Source organism: Symphalangus syndactylus, chromosome 11, assembly GCF_028878055.3.
Source record: "Symphalangus syndactylus isolate Jambi chromosome 11, NHGRI_mSymSyn1-v2.1_pri, whole genome shotgun sequence".
Lineage (NCBI taxonomy): Eukaryota > Metazoa > Chordata > Mammalia > Primates > Hylobatidae > Symphalangus > Symphalangus syndactylus.
The window spans coordinates 21,017,905-21,037,115 of NC_072433.2; the positions used below are offsets into that span (position 1 = coordinate 21,017,905).

The window sequence follows — 19,211 nt, forward strand, 5'->3', positions numbered from 1 at the left end:
TATGAGCAACTTCTTTTTTCATACTGAAATTATGTTGGCTAAAATGTCACATAAAATGAATAAACCAGTTAGAGCTTGAAAATACAAATGTGGGCCAGGCGCGGTGGCTCACGCTTGTAATCCCAGCACTTTGGGAGGCCGAGACGGGCGGATCACGAGGTCAGGAGATTGAGACCACGGTGAAACCCCGTCTCTACTAAAAAATACAAAAAAATTAGCTGGGCGTGGTGGCGGGCGCCTGTAGTCCCAGCTACTCGGAGAGGCTGAGGCAGGAGAATGGCATGAACCCAAGAGGCGGAGCTTGCAGTGAGCCGAGATTGCGCCACTGCACTCCAGCCTGGGCGACAGAGTGAGACTCCGTCTCAAAAAAAAAAAAAAAAAAAAAGAAAATACAAATGTGACAGCATTTTACCATTATGTGACCTGATACACAACACAAAGTAATTTTTAGTGCTTCTATTTTGTTCATGGAAGTAAAAGTATCTATACCGTCTTACCCAGAGATAGCATTATTACAAAATGGATCTCGGGTTTCTTCTTGATATCCACTGTATTATAATTAAGATGTTAAAGGTTTCATTACTAAGAACTTTTTATGAGAGACTCTGGTAATTCCACTGGGGAGTAGGATATTTTGTTATTATACAAATGCAAGAAGGTAAGGCTGAGATGTTCTCCATGATGATGATCTATCACCTGCTTCTAGATTTGAATCCCTGGTACCTCACTGTAACGCTTCTCTTCCAAATTTTCAACTTCTGATTTCCAGATGACCTAACCTTGATTACTGATTATTCCTTTGGCTTGGTGCTTTAAATTCAGAATTTACGATACAGCCCTCAAACTGGACTAATTCTTTTTCATAGCAACTCACAAAGAAATGCTAGAAACCAACTTCCTTAAAATTACTGTTTGTTTTCATTTTTACATACCAATATTACTAAAATAACTACCTCATTACTAAACAGGCTTATACTCGAAAAACCTTCTATAACAATTATCAGATGAGATTTAAAAAACAACATTTTCTGGACATTACTCTAGAATTATTAGCTACTAAGGAAGTATGTAAAATATGTCATTTTAATGTATATTATCTTTTTAGTCACCATCTAATTTAAATCACTTTGAATGCTTTAATTTCCAATTTCTCCCTTCTCCTCCAGAAGTCCAGACAATTACTTACAACACTTATTTATTCACTGCATCCATTTTTAAGTGGAGGAGTGAGATGGGATGAGTGGAGTGTGGGAATGGGGTATATATTTTAATAAAGGAGATGGAATAACAAGTAGATCATAGCACTGTAGGGCTAAAATGGTTCCTCTACTAGAACAGAGAAGCTTCACAGCTGACTAAACGCTTAAGAGTTGGCAGTGGAAGGTACAAAGGGAAGATAGAGCCTTGCCTCTCAGAGTGAAATTCTTATAATTAGACCTATCTCCTGTAAGTTACTGAAATTTTATACTTCTAATTCAAAAATTTCCCATATACTAAATCTCTTGATGTAACTTGGCGGGAGATCATGCATCGGTGTCAATGATTCACATGAAAAGATTACCCAGATCAACAGAAGCTCACAGAACATTTACATCAATCTTCTGTTTTATGGGGGGAAAGGGCAGGTAGGAAAACTCTGTGAATAAACATTTTCACTTCCTCTTCAAAAGGGAGGGGAAATTTTAGAATATACATACAATGGTAGCAGGTAGAAGCCATAAGATACTGATTATGAGTTGGTTTTAACAGGTTAGTCTGGAAACCCATTCTCCACATACTTGTAGAGTGTATCGAGGCCTCCGGGTCTTTCTAACTGCATGAAGTTGTGTCGCAAGTTGAGGTAGGTAATATCTTGACTATAGAAGAGATGCTCAGGAACCTCCTCGAGGCTGTAACATGAGAGATCCACGGTACTGATTCGCTGGGACACCACCTGAATAACGTCAAAGAGAAGAGCCTTCTGAGCTAGTACTGGATGTCTATCACCCAGCAAAGAATGGAATGGCATTTACACAAAAAGACACTAATTAAAAAGATAGGAAAAAATAAAAAGGCAGTAAGATTCAATTATTCCTTTATAAATACCAGTTAATTTTTACTTTTTCCTAAAACCATAAGCTGCTTGAAAAACAAGGGTATAAGTTATAAAGTCTCTTTAAGTACAAGGTTAAAAAAAAAACACGTATCATTAAAGATGGAAAGTTAACATTTCAAGTAAGAAGTAATCTTTTTTGTTTGTTTTGTTTTTGGTTTTTTTTTTTTTTTTTTTTGAGACAGAGTCTTGTTCTGTCAGCCAGGCTGGAGTGCAGTGGCACGATCTCGGCTTACTGCATCCTCCGTCTCCTGGGCTCAAGCAATTCTCCTGTGCCACCATGCCAGGCTAATTTTTGTATTTTTAGTAGAGACGGGGTTTCACCATGTTGGCCAGGCTGGTTTTGAACTCCTGACCTCAGGTAATACACCCACCTCGACCTCCCAAAGTGCTGGGATTACAGGCGTGAGTCACAGCACCCGGTTGCAAGAAGTTACCTTAAGATGATTCTAAATAAATGGAAAAAGAGGTAGTGTGATTATGAAAAGACACGGCCTTTTGTAGCCACACTAGCTCTGCTACTTATCAGCAGTTTCTTCATCTGTTTTGAGGATAAAAGTAAATAACCAAGCACACAGCACACTGCTAAACATGCAAAAGACACTCAAACAATATTAACTTCTCTTTAAAAGGGCAGAAGAATGGAATAGCTACTTAAAACTGGGACCAGTTTTATTTAGAGCAGATTTTATAGCCAACACAATATAACTGTCAACAAAATCAAAGCAAGCTTGATAGTTCTATAATAGTATGCTAATATAATATGGGTTATAAAAATTGATCTAAAAAAAGAAACAATATGTCATTAGAAAAGTCATTCATGGCTGGGCGTGGTGGCTCACACCATAATCCAGCACTTTGGGAGGCCAAGGCGAGCGGATCACCTGAGGTCAGGAGTTCGAGACCACCCTGGCCAACATGGTGAAACCCTGTCTCTACTAAAAATACAAAGATTAGCTGGGCATGATGGCACACACCTGTAATCCCAGCTACTCCAGAGGCTGAGGCAGGAGAACTGCTTGAACCCAGGAGACAAAGGTTGCAGTGAGCCAAGACTGTACCACTGCACTCCAGCCTGGGTGACAGTGAGACTCTGTCTCCAAAAAAAAAAAGAAAAAGAAAAGTCATTCACGTTTTGATGGCATGTCCTTATCCTATAACAATCTCTTGTACAAAATCCTGCAAAGACGGCTACAAGAAAAAGAGAATTTGGAAATCACAATACACTTTATTGCTCTTCAAAGGCTAAAGTGCAGAAATTATGTTGAAAGACTAATTATCCTTGGCATATAGGAATAATGGTTTGTGACAGCATTAGAGGTCACTGTCCCATCAATAACTGCACATTTGAAGTGGTTCACCAAGGCTGTTCTGAACATATGCAGACCAAGAAGCAATGGGACCCAAGTTATGGAATGAATCCATCTATCACTGACTATTACGGTCAAGGGAAGGTAATTTAAATCTCATTGTATCTCAATTCCTTCAAGGGTCCAATCTCTTTGTGTCTTAATTCCTTCAAAGGCCCTAACTCCCAGAGACAGTACAGAGGAAAATGCACCTGCAAACATTTTTGACAGCATTTTGTACTATGCACATATAAATAAGTTAAAGACCTGTGGAATTCCATGATTTTACTCATTATATACTCAGAAAAGGCCTAGAAAAGAAATTAAAAATTGTAATTTGCTATCTTGGTAATAAGTTCAGTTTCTTTTCTTTTGATATTTTTTGAGACGGACTTTTGCTGCTCTTGTTGCCCAGGCTGGAGTGCAATGGAACGATCTTGGCTCACTGCAATCTCCGCCTCCTGGGTTCAAGGGATTCTCCTACAGCTCAGCCTCCCGAGTAGCTGGGATTACAGGCATGTGCCACTACACCTGGCTAATTTTGTATTTTTAGTAGAGACGGGGTTTCTCCATGTTGCTCAGGCTGGTCTCTAACTCCTGACCTCAGGTGATCCGCCTGCCCCAGCCTCCCAAAGTGCTGGGATTACATGCATGAGCCACTGCACCCGGCCATCAGTTTCAAAATACATTTCTCTCGGGGTACTCTAATTTTTTTTTTTTTTTTTTTTGAGATAGAGTCTTGCTCTGTCATCAGGCTGGAGTGCAGTGGCACGACTTCGGCTCACTGCAACCTCCACCTCCCAGATTCAAGCGATTCACCTGCCTCAGCCTTCCAAGTAGCTGGGAGTACAGGTGCACGCCACCACGCAAAGCTAATTTTTTGTATTTTAGTAGAGATAAGGTTTCATCATGTTGGTCAGGCTGGTCTCAAACTCCCGACCTCAGGTGATCCGTCCGCCTCGGCCTCCCAAAGTGCTGGGATTACAGATGTGAGCCACTGTGCCCAGCCTGGGGTTCTCTATTCTTATCTCCACATCAGAACATCCTACCACTTTTCACCTTGGATGCTTGCCGTTGCCATCGCTGGTACTCGGCCAAAGTCTCGAAGCTGACATGATAGGTCTGAGCTTGGGCTCCTGCTGAGCTGAAAGCAAGGGAGTATTGCCGTCGCTTCACTTCTTCTATCTGAAGAAGAGGAGGGGAGAAAACCAGAACCACTAAAAAGAAATCCTAGTCAAAAAGCAAAAGGCAATCACAAGACGAACAACTGAATTTTTAAAAATAGAGTTATTTTTTATTTTTTTTCTCTCCCTCCTTGTCCCACTCCGTCTGCCAGTGGGTCACACATGAACACACCCAAGGAGTACACAATGATCCCAACACATTAGCTGTGCTTTTGCTCTATCACCAGCAGCTGGGTAGCACCTCTTGTCCTCAGGACTTGCTGGTCAGGAAACAGGATACCAGTCCACTATGTCCCCCTTACTGCATGGAACTCTTACCAAGTCCTCTTCAGTCCAATTCAAATCTCTTTTACTAGGCTTGAGAAAAGAGGCAAAAACCTCCCCCATTCCTATTTGGAGTGGTGGCAGGAATTCACAGCACAAAAATAGCTCCTCAAAGAAATTCTCGGCCAGGCGTGGTGGCTCACGCCTGTAATCCCAGCATTTTGGGAGGCCAAGGTGGGCGGATCACGAAGTCAGGAGTTCGAGACCAGCCTGGTCAACATAGTGAAACCCCATCTCTACTAAAAATACAAAAAATTAGTCGGGTGTGGTCACGGACTCCTATAATCCCAGCTACCTGGGAGGCTGAGGCAGGAGAATCGACTGAACTCAGGAGGTGAAGGTTGCAGCAAGCCAAGATTGCGTCACTGCACACCAGCCCGGGCAACAGTTCGGCAACAGTTTGAGACTCCGTCTCAAAAAAAAAAAAATTCTCCCCCAAATTCCAACAACTCAACCTATATAGCTTTGATGAGGAGGCAGTCTTTTTATAGTCATGGAACCACTTACATCTTTTTGTCTGGTATCTCACTTTGTTATGTCACAGCTTGGCAAATCAGATGGAAACTTACATTAGGTTTCTGTGCCAACTAAAGATTGAACCAAGGTGGCAGAAACCAAATACTTCCAGAAAAGTGAATCATATTAAAAAGATTCATTAAAATTAAATAATTTTCACAATATTAAATTGTGATACAACATAACCATTTTTCATTAGTAACAAATCAATGCAACTGAATGAGTCTGTGTCAAAATAAAGAATATTATCGAAATGAAGAATAGATACTGATTGTTTTAGCATAATCTTTTGAATATGTTATTTTGGAATGCTTGACACAGAAAAGTACAGAGAATCATATAATGTCAAACAATGAGAAAGATCTGTAAATCTCTCACTATAAGTTAATTTGTCAACTTCCCTGAGTAATTATTTTAATTTCTGTATTACAGATGTTGAGATTATATTGTTACATATGTATAACTTTAGAATTATTAAATATTCATGGTAAAATATTCCTTTTATCATTTTGTAATGAGTCTCTTTATCCCTAGTAATGCTTTTTGCATTAAAGTCCTTTTGGCCCAGCTACCTGGGAGGCTGAGGTAGGAGAACTGCTTGAATCCGGGAGGCAGAGGTTGCAGTGAGCTGAGATCGTGCCACTGCACTCCAGCCTGGGTGACAGAGCGAGACTGTCTCAAACACACACACAAAAAAGTCCTTTTGGGGATCGGTTTTACTGAGGTATAACCTAAAATAAAATTCACTGTTTTTTCTTGTATTTTTTTGAGACAGGTCACTCTTCACCCAGGCTGGAGTACAATGGTGTGATCATGGCTCAATGCAGCCTCAACCTTACAGGTTCAAGTGATCCTCCCGCCTTAGCTTCCTGAGTAGATAGGACTACAAGTGTCTGCCATTGTTCCTGGCTAATTTTTTATTTATTTATTTATTTTTTTTTTTTTTTTTTTATTTTTATTAATTTTTTTTGCATACAAAAACAATAATCACTTTCTAAAAATACATACAAACAAAAAGATGCGTATCAAACATATTAGGAAGGTTGCACATGGGAAGTCGGGGAATAGAAATGGGGGTGGGAGTTAAAATAAATGAGAGAGGAACTTTATATGGATCAGTGATAATAACTCAATCCTCTATTTGACAAAGAAGAGGGAGAAGGAAGAGGAAGAAAAAGAAAGTGGGATAAAGGATCAGAAAGGGAGGAAAATAGAAAAAATTAGAGTATGACTCCAGGGTAGACCTGTTTTGTTGTCATTGAGTTGGTTGCTTGGTTTGTCTGTTGTATTCTTCATGTTTCGCCAAGTTGGCCAGACTGGTCTCGAACTCCTAGCCCGAAGTGATCAACCCGCCTCGCCCCCCAGAGTGCCGGGACCACAGGCGTGAGCCACCACGTCCAGCCCCCACATTGCTTCTGGCCTCCGTGGTAGACCTCCCAGACGGAGCGGCCAGGCAGAGGACCTCCTCACTTCTACCCAGACACGGGGCGGCCGGGCAGAGGGGCTCCTCACTTCCCAGACGGGGCGGCCAGGCAGAGACGCTCCTCACTTCTTCCCAGACGATAGGTGACCGGGCAGAGGCGCTCCTCACTTCCCAGACGATGGGTGGTCGGGCAGAGGCGCTCCCCACTTCCCGGACAATGGGTGGCCGGGCAGAGGCACTCCTCACCTCCCAGACGATGGGTGGCCGGGCAGAGGCACTCCTCACTTCCCAGATGGGGCAGCCGGGCAGAGGCGCTCCTCACTTTCCAGACGATGGGTGGCCGGGCAGAGGCGCTCCTCACCTCCCAGACAATGGGTGGCCGGGCAGAGGCGCTCCTCACCTCCCAGACGGGGCGGCCGGGCAGAGGCGCTCCTCACTTCTTCCCGGACGGGGCAGCCGGGCAGAGGCGCTCCTCACTTCTTCCCAACGGGGCAGCCGGGCAGAGGCGCTCCTCACTTCTTCCCGGATGGGGCGGCCGGGCAGAGGCGCTCCTCACTTCTTCCCGGACGGGGCGGCCGGGCAGAGGCGCTCCTCACTTCTTCCCGGACGGGGCGCCCGGGCAGAGGCGCTCCTCACTTCTTCCCGGACGGGGCGCCCGGGCAGAGGCGCTCCTCACTTCTTCCCGGATGGGGCGGCCGGGCAGAGGCGCTCCTCACTTCTTACCGGACGGGGCGCCCGGGCAGAGGCGCTCCTCATTTCTTCCCGGACGGGGCGGCCGGGCAGAGGCGCTCCTCACTTCCCAGACGGGGCAGCCGGGCAGAGGCGCTCCTCACTTCTTCCCGGACGGGGGCGGCCGGGCAGAGGCGCTCCTCACTTCTTCCCGGACGGGGCGGCCGGGCAGAGGCGCTCCTCACTTCTTCCCGGACGGGGCGGCCGGGCAGAGGCGCTCCTCACTTCTTCCCGGACGGGGCGGCCGGGCAGAGGCGCTCCTCACTTCTTCCCGGACGGGGCGGCCGGGCAGAGGCGCTCCTCACTTCCTCCCGGACGGAGCGGCCGGGCAGAGGCGCTCCTCACCTCCCAGACGATGGGAGGCCGGGCAGAGGCGCTCCTCACTTCCCAGACGGGGCGGCCGGGCAGAGGCGCTCCTCACTTCCCAGACGGGGTGGCCGGGCAGAGGCGCTCCTCACTTCCCATACGATGGGTGGCCGGGCAGAGGCGCTCCTCACTTCCCAGACGGGGCGGCCGGGCAGAGGCGCTCCTCACTTCCCAGACGGTGGGTGGCCGGGCAGAGGCGCTCCTCACTTCCCAGACGGTGGGTGGCCGGGCAGAGGCGCTCCTCACTTCCCAGACGGTGGGTGGCCCGGCAGAGGCGCTCCTCACTTCCCAGACGGGGCGGCCGGGCAGAGGCGCTCCTCACTTCCCAGACGGGGTGGCCGGGCAGAGGCGCTCCTCACTTCCCAGACGGTGGGTGGCCGGGCAGAGGAGCTCCTCACTTCCCAGACGGTGGGTGGCCGGGCAGAGGCGCTCCTCACTTCCCAGACGGTGGGTGGCCGGGCAGAGGCGCTCCTCACTTCTTACCGGACGGGGCGCCCGGGCAGAGGCGCTCCTCATTTCTTCCCGGACGGGGCGGCCGGGCAGAGGCGCTCCTCACTTCCCAGACGGGGCAGCCGGGCAGAGGCGCTCCTCACTTCTTCCCGGACGGGGGCGGCCGGGCAGAGGCGCTCCTCACTTCTTCCCGGACGGGGCGGCCGGGCAGAGGCGCTCCTCACTTCTTCCCGGACGGGGCGGCCGGGCAGAGGCGCTCCTCACTTCTTCCCGGACGGGGCGGCCGGGCAGAGGCGCTCCTCACTTCTTCCCGGACGGGGCGGCCGGGCAGAGGCGCTCCTCACTTCCTCCCGGACGGAGCGGCCGGGCAGAGGCGCTCCTCACCTCCCAGACGATGGGAGGCCGGGCAGAGGCGCTCCTCACTTCCCAGACGGGGCGGCCGGGCAGAGGCGCTCCTCACTTCCCAGACGGGGTGGCCGGGCAGAGGCGCTCCTCACTTCCCATACGATGGGTGGCCGGGCAGAGGCGCTCCTCACTTCCCAGACGGGGCGGCCGGGCAGAGGCGCTCCTCACTTCCCAGACGGTGGGTGGCCGGGCAGAGGCGCTCCTCACTTCCCAGACGGTGGGTGGCCGGGCAGAGGCGCTCCTCACTTCCCAGACGGTGGGTGGCCCGGCAGAGGCGCTCCTCACTTCCCAGACGGGGCGGCCGGGCAGAGGCGCTCCTCACTTCCCAGACGGGGTGGCCGGGCAGAGGCGCTCCTCACTTCCCAGACGGTGGGTGGCCGGGCAGAGGAGCTCCTCACTTCCCAGACGGTGGGTGGCCGGGCAGAGGCGCTCCTCACTTCCCAGACGGTGGGTGGCCGGGCAGAGGCGCTCCTCACTTCCCAGACGGTGGGTGGCTGGGCAGAGGCGCTCCTCACTTCCCAGACGGTGGGTGGCCGGGCAGAGGCGCTCCTCACTTCCCAGACGGTGGGTGGCCGGGCAGAGGCGCTCCTCACTTCCCGGACGGGGCGGCCGGGCAGAGGCGCTCCTCACTTCCTCCCGGACGGGGCGGCCGGGCAGAGGCGCTCCTCACCTCCCAGACGATGGGAGGCCGGGCAGAGGCGCTCCTCACTTCCCAGACGATGGGTGGCCGGGCAGAGGCGCTCCTCACTTCCCAGACGGGGCGGCCGGGCAGAGGCGCTCCTCACTTCCCAGACGGGGTGGCCGGGCAGAGGCGCTCCTCACTTCCCAGACGGTGGGTGGCCGGGCAGAGGCGCTCCTCACTTCCCAGACGGTGGGTGGCCGGGCAGAGGCGCTCCTCACTTCCCAGACGGTGGGTGGCCGGGCAGAGGCGCTCCTCACTTCCCAGACGGGGCAGCCGGGCAGAGGCACTCCTCACTTCCCAGACGGTGGGTGGCCGGGCAGAGGCGCTCCTCATTTCTTCCCGGACGGGGCGGCCGGGCAGAGGCGCTCCTCGCTTCCCAGACGGGGCGGCCGGGCAGAGGCGCTCCTCACTTCTTCTCGGACGGGGCGGCCGGGCAGAGGCGCTCCTCACTTCTTCCCGGACGGGGCGGCCGGGCAGAGGCGCTCCTCATTTCTTCCCGGACAGGGCGGCCGGGCAGAGGCGCTCCTCACTTCCCAGACGGGGCGGCCGGGCAGAGGCGCTCCTCACTTCTTCCCGGACTGGGCGGCCGGGCAGAGGCGCTCCTCACTTCTTCCCGGACGGGGCGGCCGGGCAGAGGCCCTCCTCACTTCTTCCCGGACGGGGCGGCCGGGCAGAGGCGCTCCTCACTTCTTCCCGGACGGGGCGGCCGGGCAGAGGCGCTCCTCACTTCTTCCCGGACGGGGCGGCCGGGCAGAGGCGCTCCTCACTTCTTCCCGGACGGGGTGGCCGGGCAGAGGCGCTCCTCACTTCCCAGACGGTGGGTGGCCGGGCAGAGGCGCTCCTCACTTTCCAGACGATGGGTGGCCGGGCAGAGGCGCTCCTCACCTCCCAGACGATGGGTGGCCGGGCAGAGGCGCTCCTCACCTCCCAGACGGGGCGGCCGGGCAGAGGCGCTCCTCACTTCTTCCCGGACGGGGCAGCCGGGCAGAGGCGCTCCTCACTTCTTCCCAACGGGGCGGCCGGGCAGAGGCGCTCCTCACTTCTTCCCGGACGGGGCGGCCGGGCAGAGGCGCTCCTCACTTCTTCCCGGACGGGGCGGCCGGGCAGAGGCGCTCCTCACTTCTTCCCGGACGGGGCGCCCGGGCAGAGGCGCTCCTCACTTCTTCCCGGACGGGGCGCCCGGGCAGAGGCGCTCCTCACTTCTTCCCGGATGGGGCGGCCGGGCAGAGGCGCTCCTCACTTCTTACCGGACGGGGCGCCCGGGCAGAGGCGCTCCTCATTTCTTCCCGGACGGGGCGGCCGGGCAGAGGCGCTCCTCACTTCCCAGACGGGGCAGCCGGGCAGAGGCGCTCCTCACTTCTTCCCGGACGGGGCGGCCGGGCAGAGGCGCTCCTCACTTCTTCCCGGACGGGGCGGCCGGGCAGAGGCGCTCCTCACTTCTTCCCGGACGGGGCGGCCGGGCAGAGGCGCTCCTCACTTCTTCCCGGACGGGGCGGCCGGGCAGAGGCGCTCCTCACTTCCTCCCGGACGGAGCGGCCGGGCAGAGGCGCTCCTCACCTCCCAGACGATGGGAGGCCGGGCAGAGGCGCTCCTCACTTCCCAGACGGGGCGGCCGGGCAGAGGCGCTCCTCACTTCCCAGACGGGGTGGCCGGGCAGAGGCGCTCCTCACTTCCCATACGATGGGTGGCCGGGCAGAGGCGCTCCTCACTTCCCAGACGGGGCGGCCGGGCAGAGGCGCTCCTCACTTCCCAGACGGTGGGTGGCCGGGCAGAGGCGCTCCTCACTTCCCAGACGGTGGGTGGCCGGGCAGAGGCGCTCCTCACTTCCCAGACGGTGGGTGGCCCGGCAGAGGCGCTCCTCACTTCCCAGACGGGGCGGCCGGGCAGAGGCGCTCCTCACTTCCCAGACGGGGTGGCCGGGCAGAGGCGCTCCTCACTTCCCAGACGGTGGGTGGCCGGGCAGAGGAGCTCCTCACTTCCCAGACGGTGGGTGGCCGGGCAGAGGCGCTCCTCACTTCCCAGACGGTGGGTGGCCGGGCAGAGGCGCTCCTCACTTCCCAGACGGTGGGTGGCCGGGCAGAGGCGCTCCTCACTTCCCAGACGGTGGGTGGCCGGGCAGAGGCGCTCCTCACTTCCCAGACGGTGGGTGGCCGGGCAGAGGCGCTCCTCACTTCCCGGACGGGGCGGCCGGGCAGAGGCGCTCCTCACTTCCTCCCGGACGGGGCGGCCGGGCAGAGGCGCTCCTCACCTCCCAGACGATGGGAGGCCGGGCAGAGGCGCTCCTCACTTCCCAGACAATGGGTGGCCGGGCAGAGGCGCTCCTCACTTCCCAGACGGGGCGGCCGGGCAGAGGCGCTCCTCACTTCCCAGACGGGGTGGCCGGGCAGAGGCGCTCCTCACTTCCCAGACGGTGGGTGGCCGGGCAGAGGCGCTCCTCACTTCCCAGACGGTGGGTGGCCGGGCAGAGGCGCTCCTCACTTCCCAGACGGTGGGTGGCCGGGCAGAGGCGCTCCTCACTTCCCAGACGGGGCAGCCGGGCAGAGGCACTCCTCACTTCCCAGACGGTGGGTGGCCGGGCAGAGGCGCTCCTCATTTCTTCCCAGACGGGGCGGCCGGGCAGAGGCGCTCCTCGCTTCCCAGACGGGGCGGCCGGGCAGAGGCGCTCCTCACTTCTTCTCGGACGGGGCGGCCGGGCAGAGGCGCTCCTCACTTCTTCCCGGACGGGGCGGCCGGGCAGAGGCGCTCCTCATTTCTTCCCGGACAGGGCGGCCGGGCAGAGGCGCTCCTCACTTCCCAGACGGGGTGGCCGGGCAGAGGCGCTCCTCACTTCTTCCCGGACTGGGCGGCCGGGCAGAGGCGCTCCTCACTTCTTCCCGGACGGGGCGGCCGGGCAGAGGCCCTCCTCACTTCTTCCCGGACGGGGCGGCCGGGCAGAGGCGCTCCTCACTTCTTCCCGGACGGGGCGGCCGGGCAGAGGCGCTCCTCACTTCTTCCCGGACGGGGCGGCCGGGCAGAGGCGCTCCTCACTTCTTCCCGGACGGGGTGGCCGGGCAGAGGCGCTGCTCACTTCCCAGACGAGGCGGCCGGGCAGAGGCCCTCCTCACTTCCCAATTTTTTATTTTTTTGTAGAGACCCCAATTTTTTATTTTTTTGTAGAGACAGAGTCCCACTTATGTTGCCCAGGCTGGTCTTGAATTCCTAGACTCAAACAATTCTCCTGCCTCAGCCTCCCAAAGTGCTAGGATTACAGGTGTGAGCCACTGTGCCATGCCTGGCCTTGATTTTTTTTTGAATTAACTGATTATAAGTAACCAATTTCATGAGTTTTTATAAATGAATAAATACAGTGTGCAACCCCATGGCCCCCAAACTTCCCTCTGTGCTTCTTTACAGTCAGCCCCCTCCCCACCACGCCCTGACAACCACTGATCTGTTTTCTATCACTACAATTTTTTGCCTTTTTCAGAATTTCATATAAATCGAATAATTCAATAAATAGACTTTTGTATCTGGCTTCTTTCACTCAGAATTATGCTGTCAAGATTTATCCTTGTTCTTGTATCGCCAGTTCTTTCCTTTTTTTTTTTTTCGCTTAGCAGTATTTCCTGGTATAGATATATCACATTTGTTTATCAATTCACAAGTCAGTGAACATTTGTTTCTAGTTTTTGGCCATTATGAATAAAGCTGCTATGAACATTCATGTACAAGTCTTTGAAAGAACATATGTTCATTTCTTTTGGATAAAAAACTAGAAACAGAATTGCTGGGTTATTTGAAAAGCAAATGTTTAATTTTACAAAAAATGAATAAACTATTTTCCAAAGTAACTTCATTCCATGATGTATAAATGTTCCAGTTGCTCCACATCTTTGCCGAACTTGTTATTCATCAGTCTTTTAATAATTAGCCATTCTAGTGGTGTGCAGTATCTAACTATGATTTTTATTTGCATTTCCCTAATGACTGAGGTTGAAGATCTTTTCATGTGTTTGTTACCTGTATATCTGCTTTGGTGACAGTCTCTTCAAATCTTTGGCCCAGTTTTTTACTGGGTTTGTCTTTTTGTTACTTAGTTGCAAAAGTTCCTTATATATTCTGAATACAAGTCCTTTGTTGCACATAAACTTTCATATAAATGTCTCATATGCTATTAATATAACCACACCAATTTTCTTGATTGCTATTTGACGAGTATATATTCTTTCATCATTTCACCTTCAACCTTCTAAGAGTAAGTTTTAATTATGTCTCTTACGAACAGCAAATAGTATTTAAAATAACATCTGACTATCACAATCATTGTGATTATTGATATATTCGGATTTATTACTATCACTATAATTAGTGAAAATTTAACATGCTATTTTGCTCCTTTTTCTCAATTCTTCTTGCCTTATTTTAGTGTTACAAAGTTTTCCATATTCTCTTTTCCTCCTCTAATTTTAGTGGCTATTGTTAAATTTTTCTAATAAATTTTAAGATTATTTGATGTTTCTATCCTCTTATCCCAAGAGTGTATCACACTTTACTTAATAAACACATTGCCACATCTAAACACTCATGTTTGTCTTCAAGAAAATTTTCAGCTATTATTTTTTCAGATATTATTTCTCTTTTCTCTTCCTCTCTTCTCTAGAACTCCTATTAGATGTATACCAGAGCCTTTCTGAAGGGTTCTTTTATAGTTTTTATCTGTGAAATTCTTCAGTATATCAGTTAATTACATTCAGCTACTAAACAGTGGTTTAAAAAAAATAGAGGAGTCAGTCCAGGACTAGCCTAACAGCTCCATATGCCAGCAAGGACCCAGGCTCCTTCTTCCTCAAACGCTACACTTGACATATGCTTGCCAACTCATAGTCATCGTATGACTGCTCCACTGAGGAACTGGCAAAGGGTCAAGCCATCCCTTTATGACCTTTAAAGGTCAAGCTCTTTAAAAGTCTATCCCATTTTAGGCCGGGCGCGGTGGCTCACGCTTGTAATCCCAGCACTTTGGGAGGCCGAGGCAGGTGGATCACGAGGTCAGGAGATCGAGACCACAGTGAAACCCCGTCTCTACTAAAAATACAAAAAATTAGCCGGGCGTGGTGGCGGGCGCCTGTAGTCCCAGCTACTCCGAGAGGCTGAGGCAGAAGAATGGCGTGAACCCGGGAGGCGGAGTTTGCAGTGAGCCGAGACTGCGCCACTGCACTCCAGCCTGGGTGACAGAGCAAGACTCCGACTCAAAAAAAAAAAAAAAACAAAGTCTATCCCATTTTAAAGGGCTTTTCCAAAAGTCCTTCCAGGAAACTTCCTTGTATATCTCAGTAGCTACAAGAGGGTTCCGTTGGAAGATTTAGTTTTTGATCCTAGGCATACTGCTACCCTGAACAAAATTCTATTAGCAAACAGAATAGACAAAATTACTCTTCATCAATTCTCTCTTTGTCTGATCTAGAGTTTAACCACTTAAGTTTCAAATTTTAGTAACTGTATTTCTATTTCCAATATTCTACTTGGCTCTTTCATAGGCAGATATTCTTATTTCTGAATTTGTTTTCCATTTTTGTTCTTCCATTCTCTCTTAGAAAATTCTAAACACATTTATTTTCAAGATGTTTGTTCATTTATTTCCATTTCAATCTGAAGTGAGTTTATCTTCTCATGGTTGAGTTTGTGGAAATCCTCCCTAGTATTAAATTTCTCTGTGGTTTTTTTTGTTGTTGTTGTTTTGGTTTTTTTTGTATGTGTGTGAGAGGGAGTTTACGTTTCAGGTTCATTTGAATGGTAGGTTCATTTTCTCTCTCACCCTATCTGCTGCTTCCTCTCCACCAATCCCCAACCTTGTCCTCATTCACTCTTTCCCTCTCAAGCAACTCTACTTACTTTCTTCATTTTGTCCTTCAGCCCCCAAGACCTCATACTGACAGTAGTGGGTTCCTGCCCCATGGTTGATATTGGAGTTACAAACATTCATTCATTAAACTAGTAGGGATTTCATTCATTTCCTGGTCAAAGGCCATGTAACTGGATTCTCTCACCTCTTTAGGACCACAGCTAGAAATAAGCCTTGGTTTCAGTCCGTGCTTAATGGCAGCTTTGTTTTAGCTTTCTTGCAGAAACAAAAGATACCAATCAGCCTGGCGTTAGGCCATAAGACTAACCCAGGACCCCCATTATGAGCAGAAAACTATTACTAAATACTTAAAAGAGCCAAACTCCTAGGTTGCCACAACCTTTCAGACCCAGAGCCCAGGACGCCCACAGACCTTCTGATCATTTTATGTTTCTATTCTGTATTTCTAAGCTCAGCTGGGTCTTTTCATATTTTTATTTATATATTTTTTTAAGAGACAGGGACTCACTCTGTCACATAAGGCTAGGATACGGTAGCACGATCACAGCTCACAGCAACTTGAACTCCTGGGCTCAAGCCATCCTCCCACCTCAACCTCCCAAGCAGTTGAGACTTCAGGCGCCACACAACTACATCTGGGTTTTTTTTTTTTTTTTTTTTTTTGAGACAAAGTCTTGCTCTGTCTCCCAGGCTGGAGTGCAATGGCATGATCTTGGCTTACTGCAACCTCCGCCTCCCAGGTTCAAGCGATTCTCCTGCCTCAGCCTCCCAAGTAGATGGGATTACAGGCACCCACCACCATGCCCAGCTAATTTTTTAAAATTATTTTTAGTAGAGACAGGGTTTCACCATGTTGGCCAGGCTGGTTTTGAACTCCTGACCTCAAGTGATCCGCCCACCTAGGCCTCCCAAAGTGCTAGGATTACAGGCATGAGCCACGGCACCCAGCCAAGACAGGGTCTTGCTAATGTTGCTCAGGCTGGTTTCAAACTCCTGGCCTCAACTGATCCTCCCACCTCAGCCTCCTGAGTAGCTGGGATTACAGGCACAAGCTACCACACCCAGCTTATTTATCTTTTTAATACATGTATTAATTCTATCTATATTGCTGTGTATTTGGATCAGATTGGATGCCTGATCCAAAGTGTGAATTCATGAGGTAATTTTGTCTGGAAGTCTTCCAGACAAACTCAGATTGGTTTATGACAGTCAAGATTCAAAACAGAGTAAAATCATGTATAGATAGCTTCCTAAAAATATTAACATATCTGTTTATGGTCATTTGTCATTCATTCTGTTTGACTAACAAGTGAACTCCTTTCCTGGGATGGAGACTCCTCTAGGACAGATGGAAGAAATGGCATGGCTCCCTGGCTGCTGGATCACATCTTATGACTACCTCAGACTCTGAATTTTAATTTAATTGGGGGAAAAAAAAACCCACAAACAATCTATTTGGTGATGGATGCTGGCAGCTACTTCTAATTTCCAAAGGCAGCTTCTAATGGTAGCATCCACTGTCTACTCTGGCTATTGTGAGCCCCAGAATCTAGCGCCTAGCAGTGGAAGTGGGGATGTCTTGAACAAATAGTTCTGCAACAGGATTTGGGGCATAATAGCCTCTGAACCTCTGAGAGTCTCTGATATAATCTTTAATAATGCCCATACTGGCTTCTTTGAAAAGATATGAATAAAAGCTATGAAAAGCATTATGTGATATTTTCTTAATTAAGATGATCAAATTAAAAATAATTCATCTTTGTGAGTCTTACCTTTCCACCAACCAAAGGCAAAATGTGCATCTTTCCAGTCTGACAATCCTTCACTGAGGAAACAATAAGGCAGGTACCACAGAGGACAACTAGGCGCTCAGCCCACTTATGCAGCTGGGTCTTTCCCTTGCGTACACTATAGATGCCAGACAGTAGGATTCGATCCAAATGATCCATGTGGCATGGTTTTTCTGAAAAGGAAACAATACTTCAGAATCCACCATTAAAGTAGTGTAAGAATACAGAAATGGAAAAAGAAAATATTGTGTGTCAACATTCAACAATCTTATTTATAGATATAAGTAACCAAGCAATATAGTTATGACAAAATTAGATCTAGTCCTCAAATATTATCCATCACTGAATTATATACAGGAGGAATACCTGTGAATTTTGATCTACGAAGCAAAATTGTACTTTGGATACCATTGTTAAATTAACCCTTCTTCCAACACCCATATCTCCTATGTACCTAGAGAAAGGCAGTATGGTAGAGTGGCTAAGATCATGAACTCTGAAGTCAGATATACTTGAATCTGAATGCTGGTTCTGTCACTTTGTTTCCTTGAACTATTTATTCTCATTAAGCTTTACTTTACTCATTTATACAGTTTGAATCTTAACACAACCTATCTTCTGTGGATTCTTATAAAAATTAAGATGGCCAGGTGCAGTGGCTCCCGCCTGCAATCCCAGCACTTTGGGAGGCCGAGGCGGGCGTATCACGAGGTCAGGAGATCGAGACCATCCTGGCTAGCACAGTGAAACCTTGTCTCTACTAAAAATACAAAAAAAAATTAGCCGGGCATGGTGGCGGGCATCTGTAGTCCCAGCTACTCAGGAAGCTGAGGCAGGAGAATGGCGTGAACCCGGGAGGCAGAGCTTGCAATGAGCCGAGATCACGCTACTGCACTCCAGCCTGGGCGACAGAGCAAGACTCCGTCTCCGTCTCAAAAAAAAAAAAAAAAAATTAAGTAAGATAATGAATATAAAATACTAAGCATAGTTTTAGGTACAAAAAGAACATGGAATACATGACAACCACTATTGTTACTAATCTACCCTAGAAGGAGGAAATTAGTAACTATAGGAGTACTCTAATTTTGTACATAATCCTCCATCTCTCTGCCACTAATATGGAAAAGCTTATGGGTGGTACTTCAATCAACTATTCCGATTGTGGTGGTGGAAATTCTACTTCCCATCAGAGGCCTTCATGACTGAGATACAGTGAATAAAACAGCACATTATAACAGAAAAGACGTGAAGTTCTTGGTAAGAGCACTATTAAAAGAAGTGTGCACCTGTAGTCCCAGGTACTCAGGAGGCTGAGGCAGGAAGACTGTTTGAGCCCAGGAGTTCAAGGCCAACCTGGGCATCATAGCAAGACCCTGTGTCTTAAAAAAAAAAAAACAAAAACAAAAACAAAAAAAACACAACTAACTATACACAGAAATGAGCAGGAGTGGCAGTATGAGGTGGTCCAAACAGTAACCCAGAAGTTGGAAAGACTGGGTTGTACTCCTGGTATTATTACATAATTTTTTTTTTTTTTTTTTTTTTTTTTTTTTTTTTTTTTTTTTTTTTTTTTGAGACAGAGTCTTGCTCTGTCACCCAGGTTGGAGTGCAGTGGTGCGATCTCGGCTCACTGCAAGCTCCGCCTCCCAGGTTCATGCCATTCTCCTGCCTCAGCCTCCCGAGTAGCTAGGACTACAAGCGCCCGCCACCACACCCAGCTAATTTTTTATATTTTTAGTAGAGACAGGATTTCACTGTGTTAGCCAGGATGGTCTCGATCTCCTGACCTCATGATCCGCCTGCCTCGGCCTACCAAAGTGCTGGGATTACAAGCATGAGTCACCGCGACCGGCCACTTAATTGTTTATACAAGCTTAGGTATCACTTTGCCTATTTAACCATGTGTTTCCCATATATAACATGAGGAAATGAGCTAGATTACTTCAAAGCCTTAAAATTGTATTATTCAATAAAACTTTGTATATTAATACACTATATGGGATAAGCATTTCTCTTTCTATTCTAGGTCAATCCTTTCATCTACACAGTCATTCCTTGG

General features: G+C 49.7%; 1 protein-coding gene across 5 annotated transcripts in view; it reads right to left on the reverse strand.

The window, feature by feature from the left end:
- PHLPP2 (PH domain and leucine rich repeat protein phosphatase 2) overlaps positions 1-19,211 on the reverse strand; it is an 85,502-nt gene that overhangs the window by 35,943 nt on the left and 30,348 nt on the right. For 4 of the 5 annotated variants that reach the window (XM_055298490.2, XM_055298488.2, XM_063611553.1 and 1 more), the window contains 3 exons: positions 17,135-17,325; positions 4,501-4,626; positions 1,779-1,933 (listed from right to left, as the gene is read on the reverse strand). In XM_055298490.2, coding sequence (XP_055154465.1) covers positions 1,779-1,933; positions 4,501-4,626; positions 17,135-17,325 — 472 coding nt within the window. The remainder of the gene's footprint in view (positions 1-1,778; positions 1,934-4,500; positions 4,627-17,134; positions 17,326-19,211) is intronic. The other variant, XM_055298489.2, reaches the window with a different exon arrangement.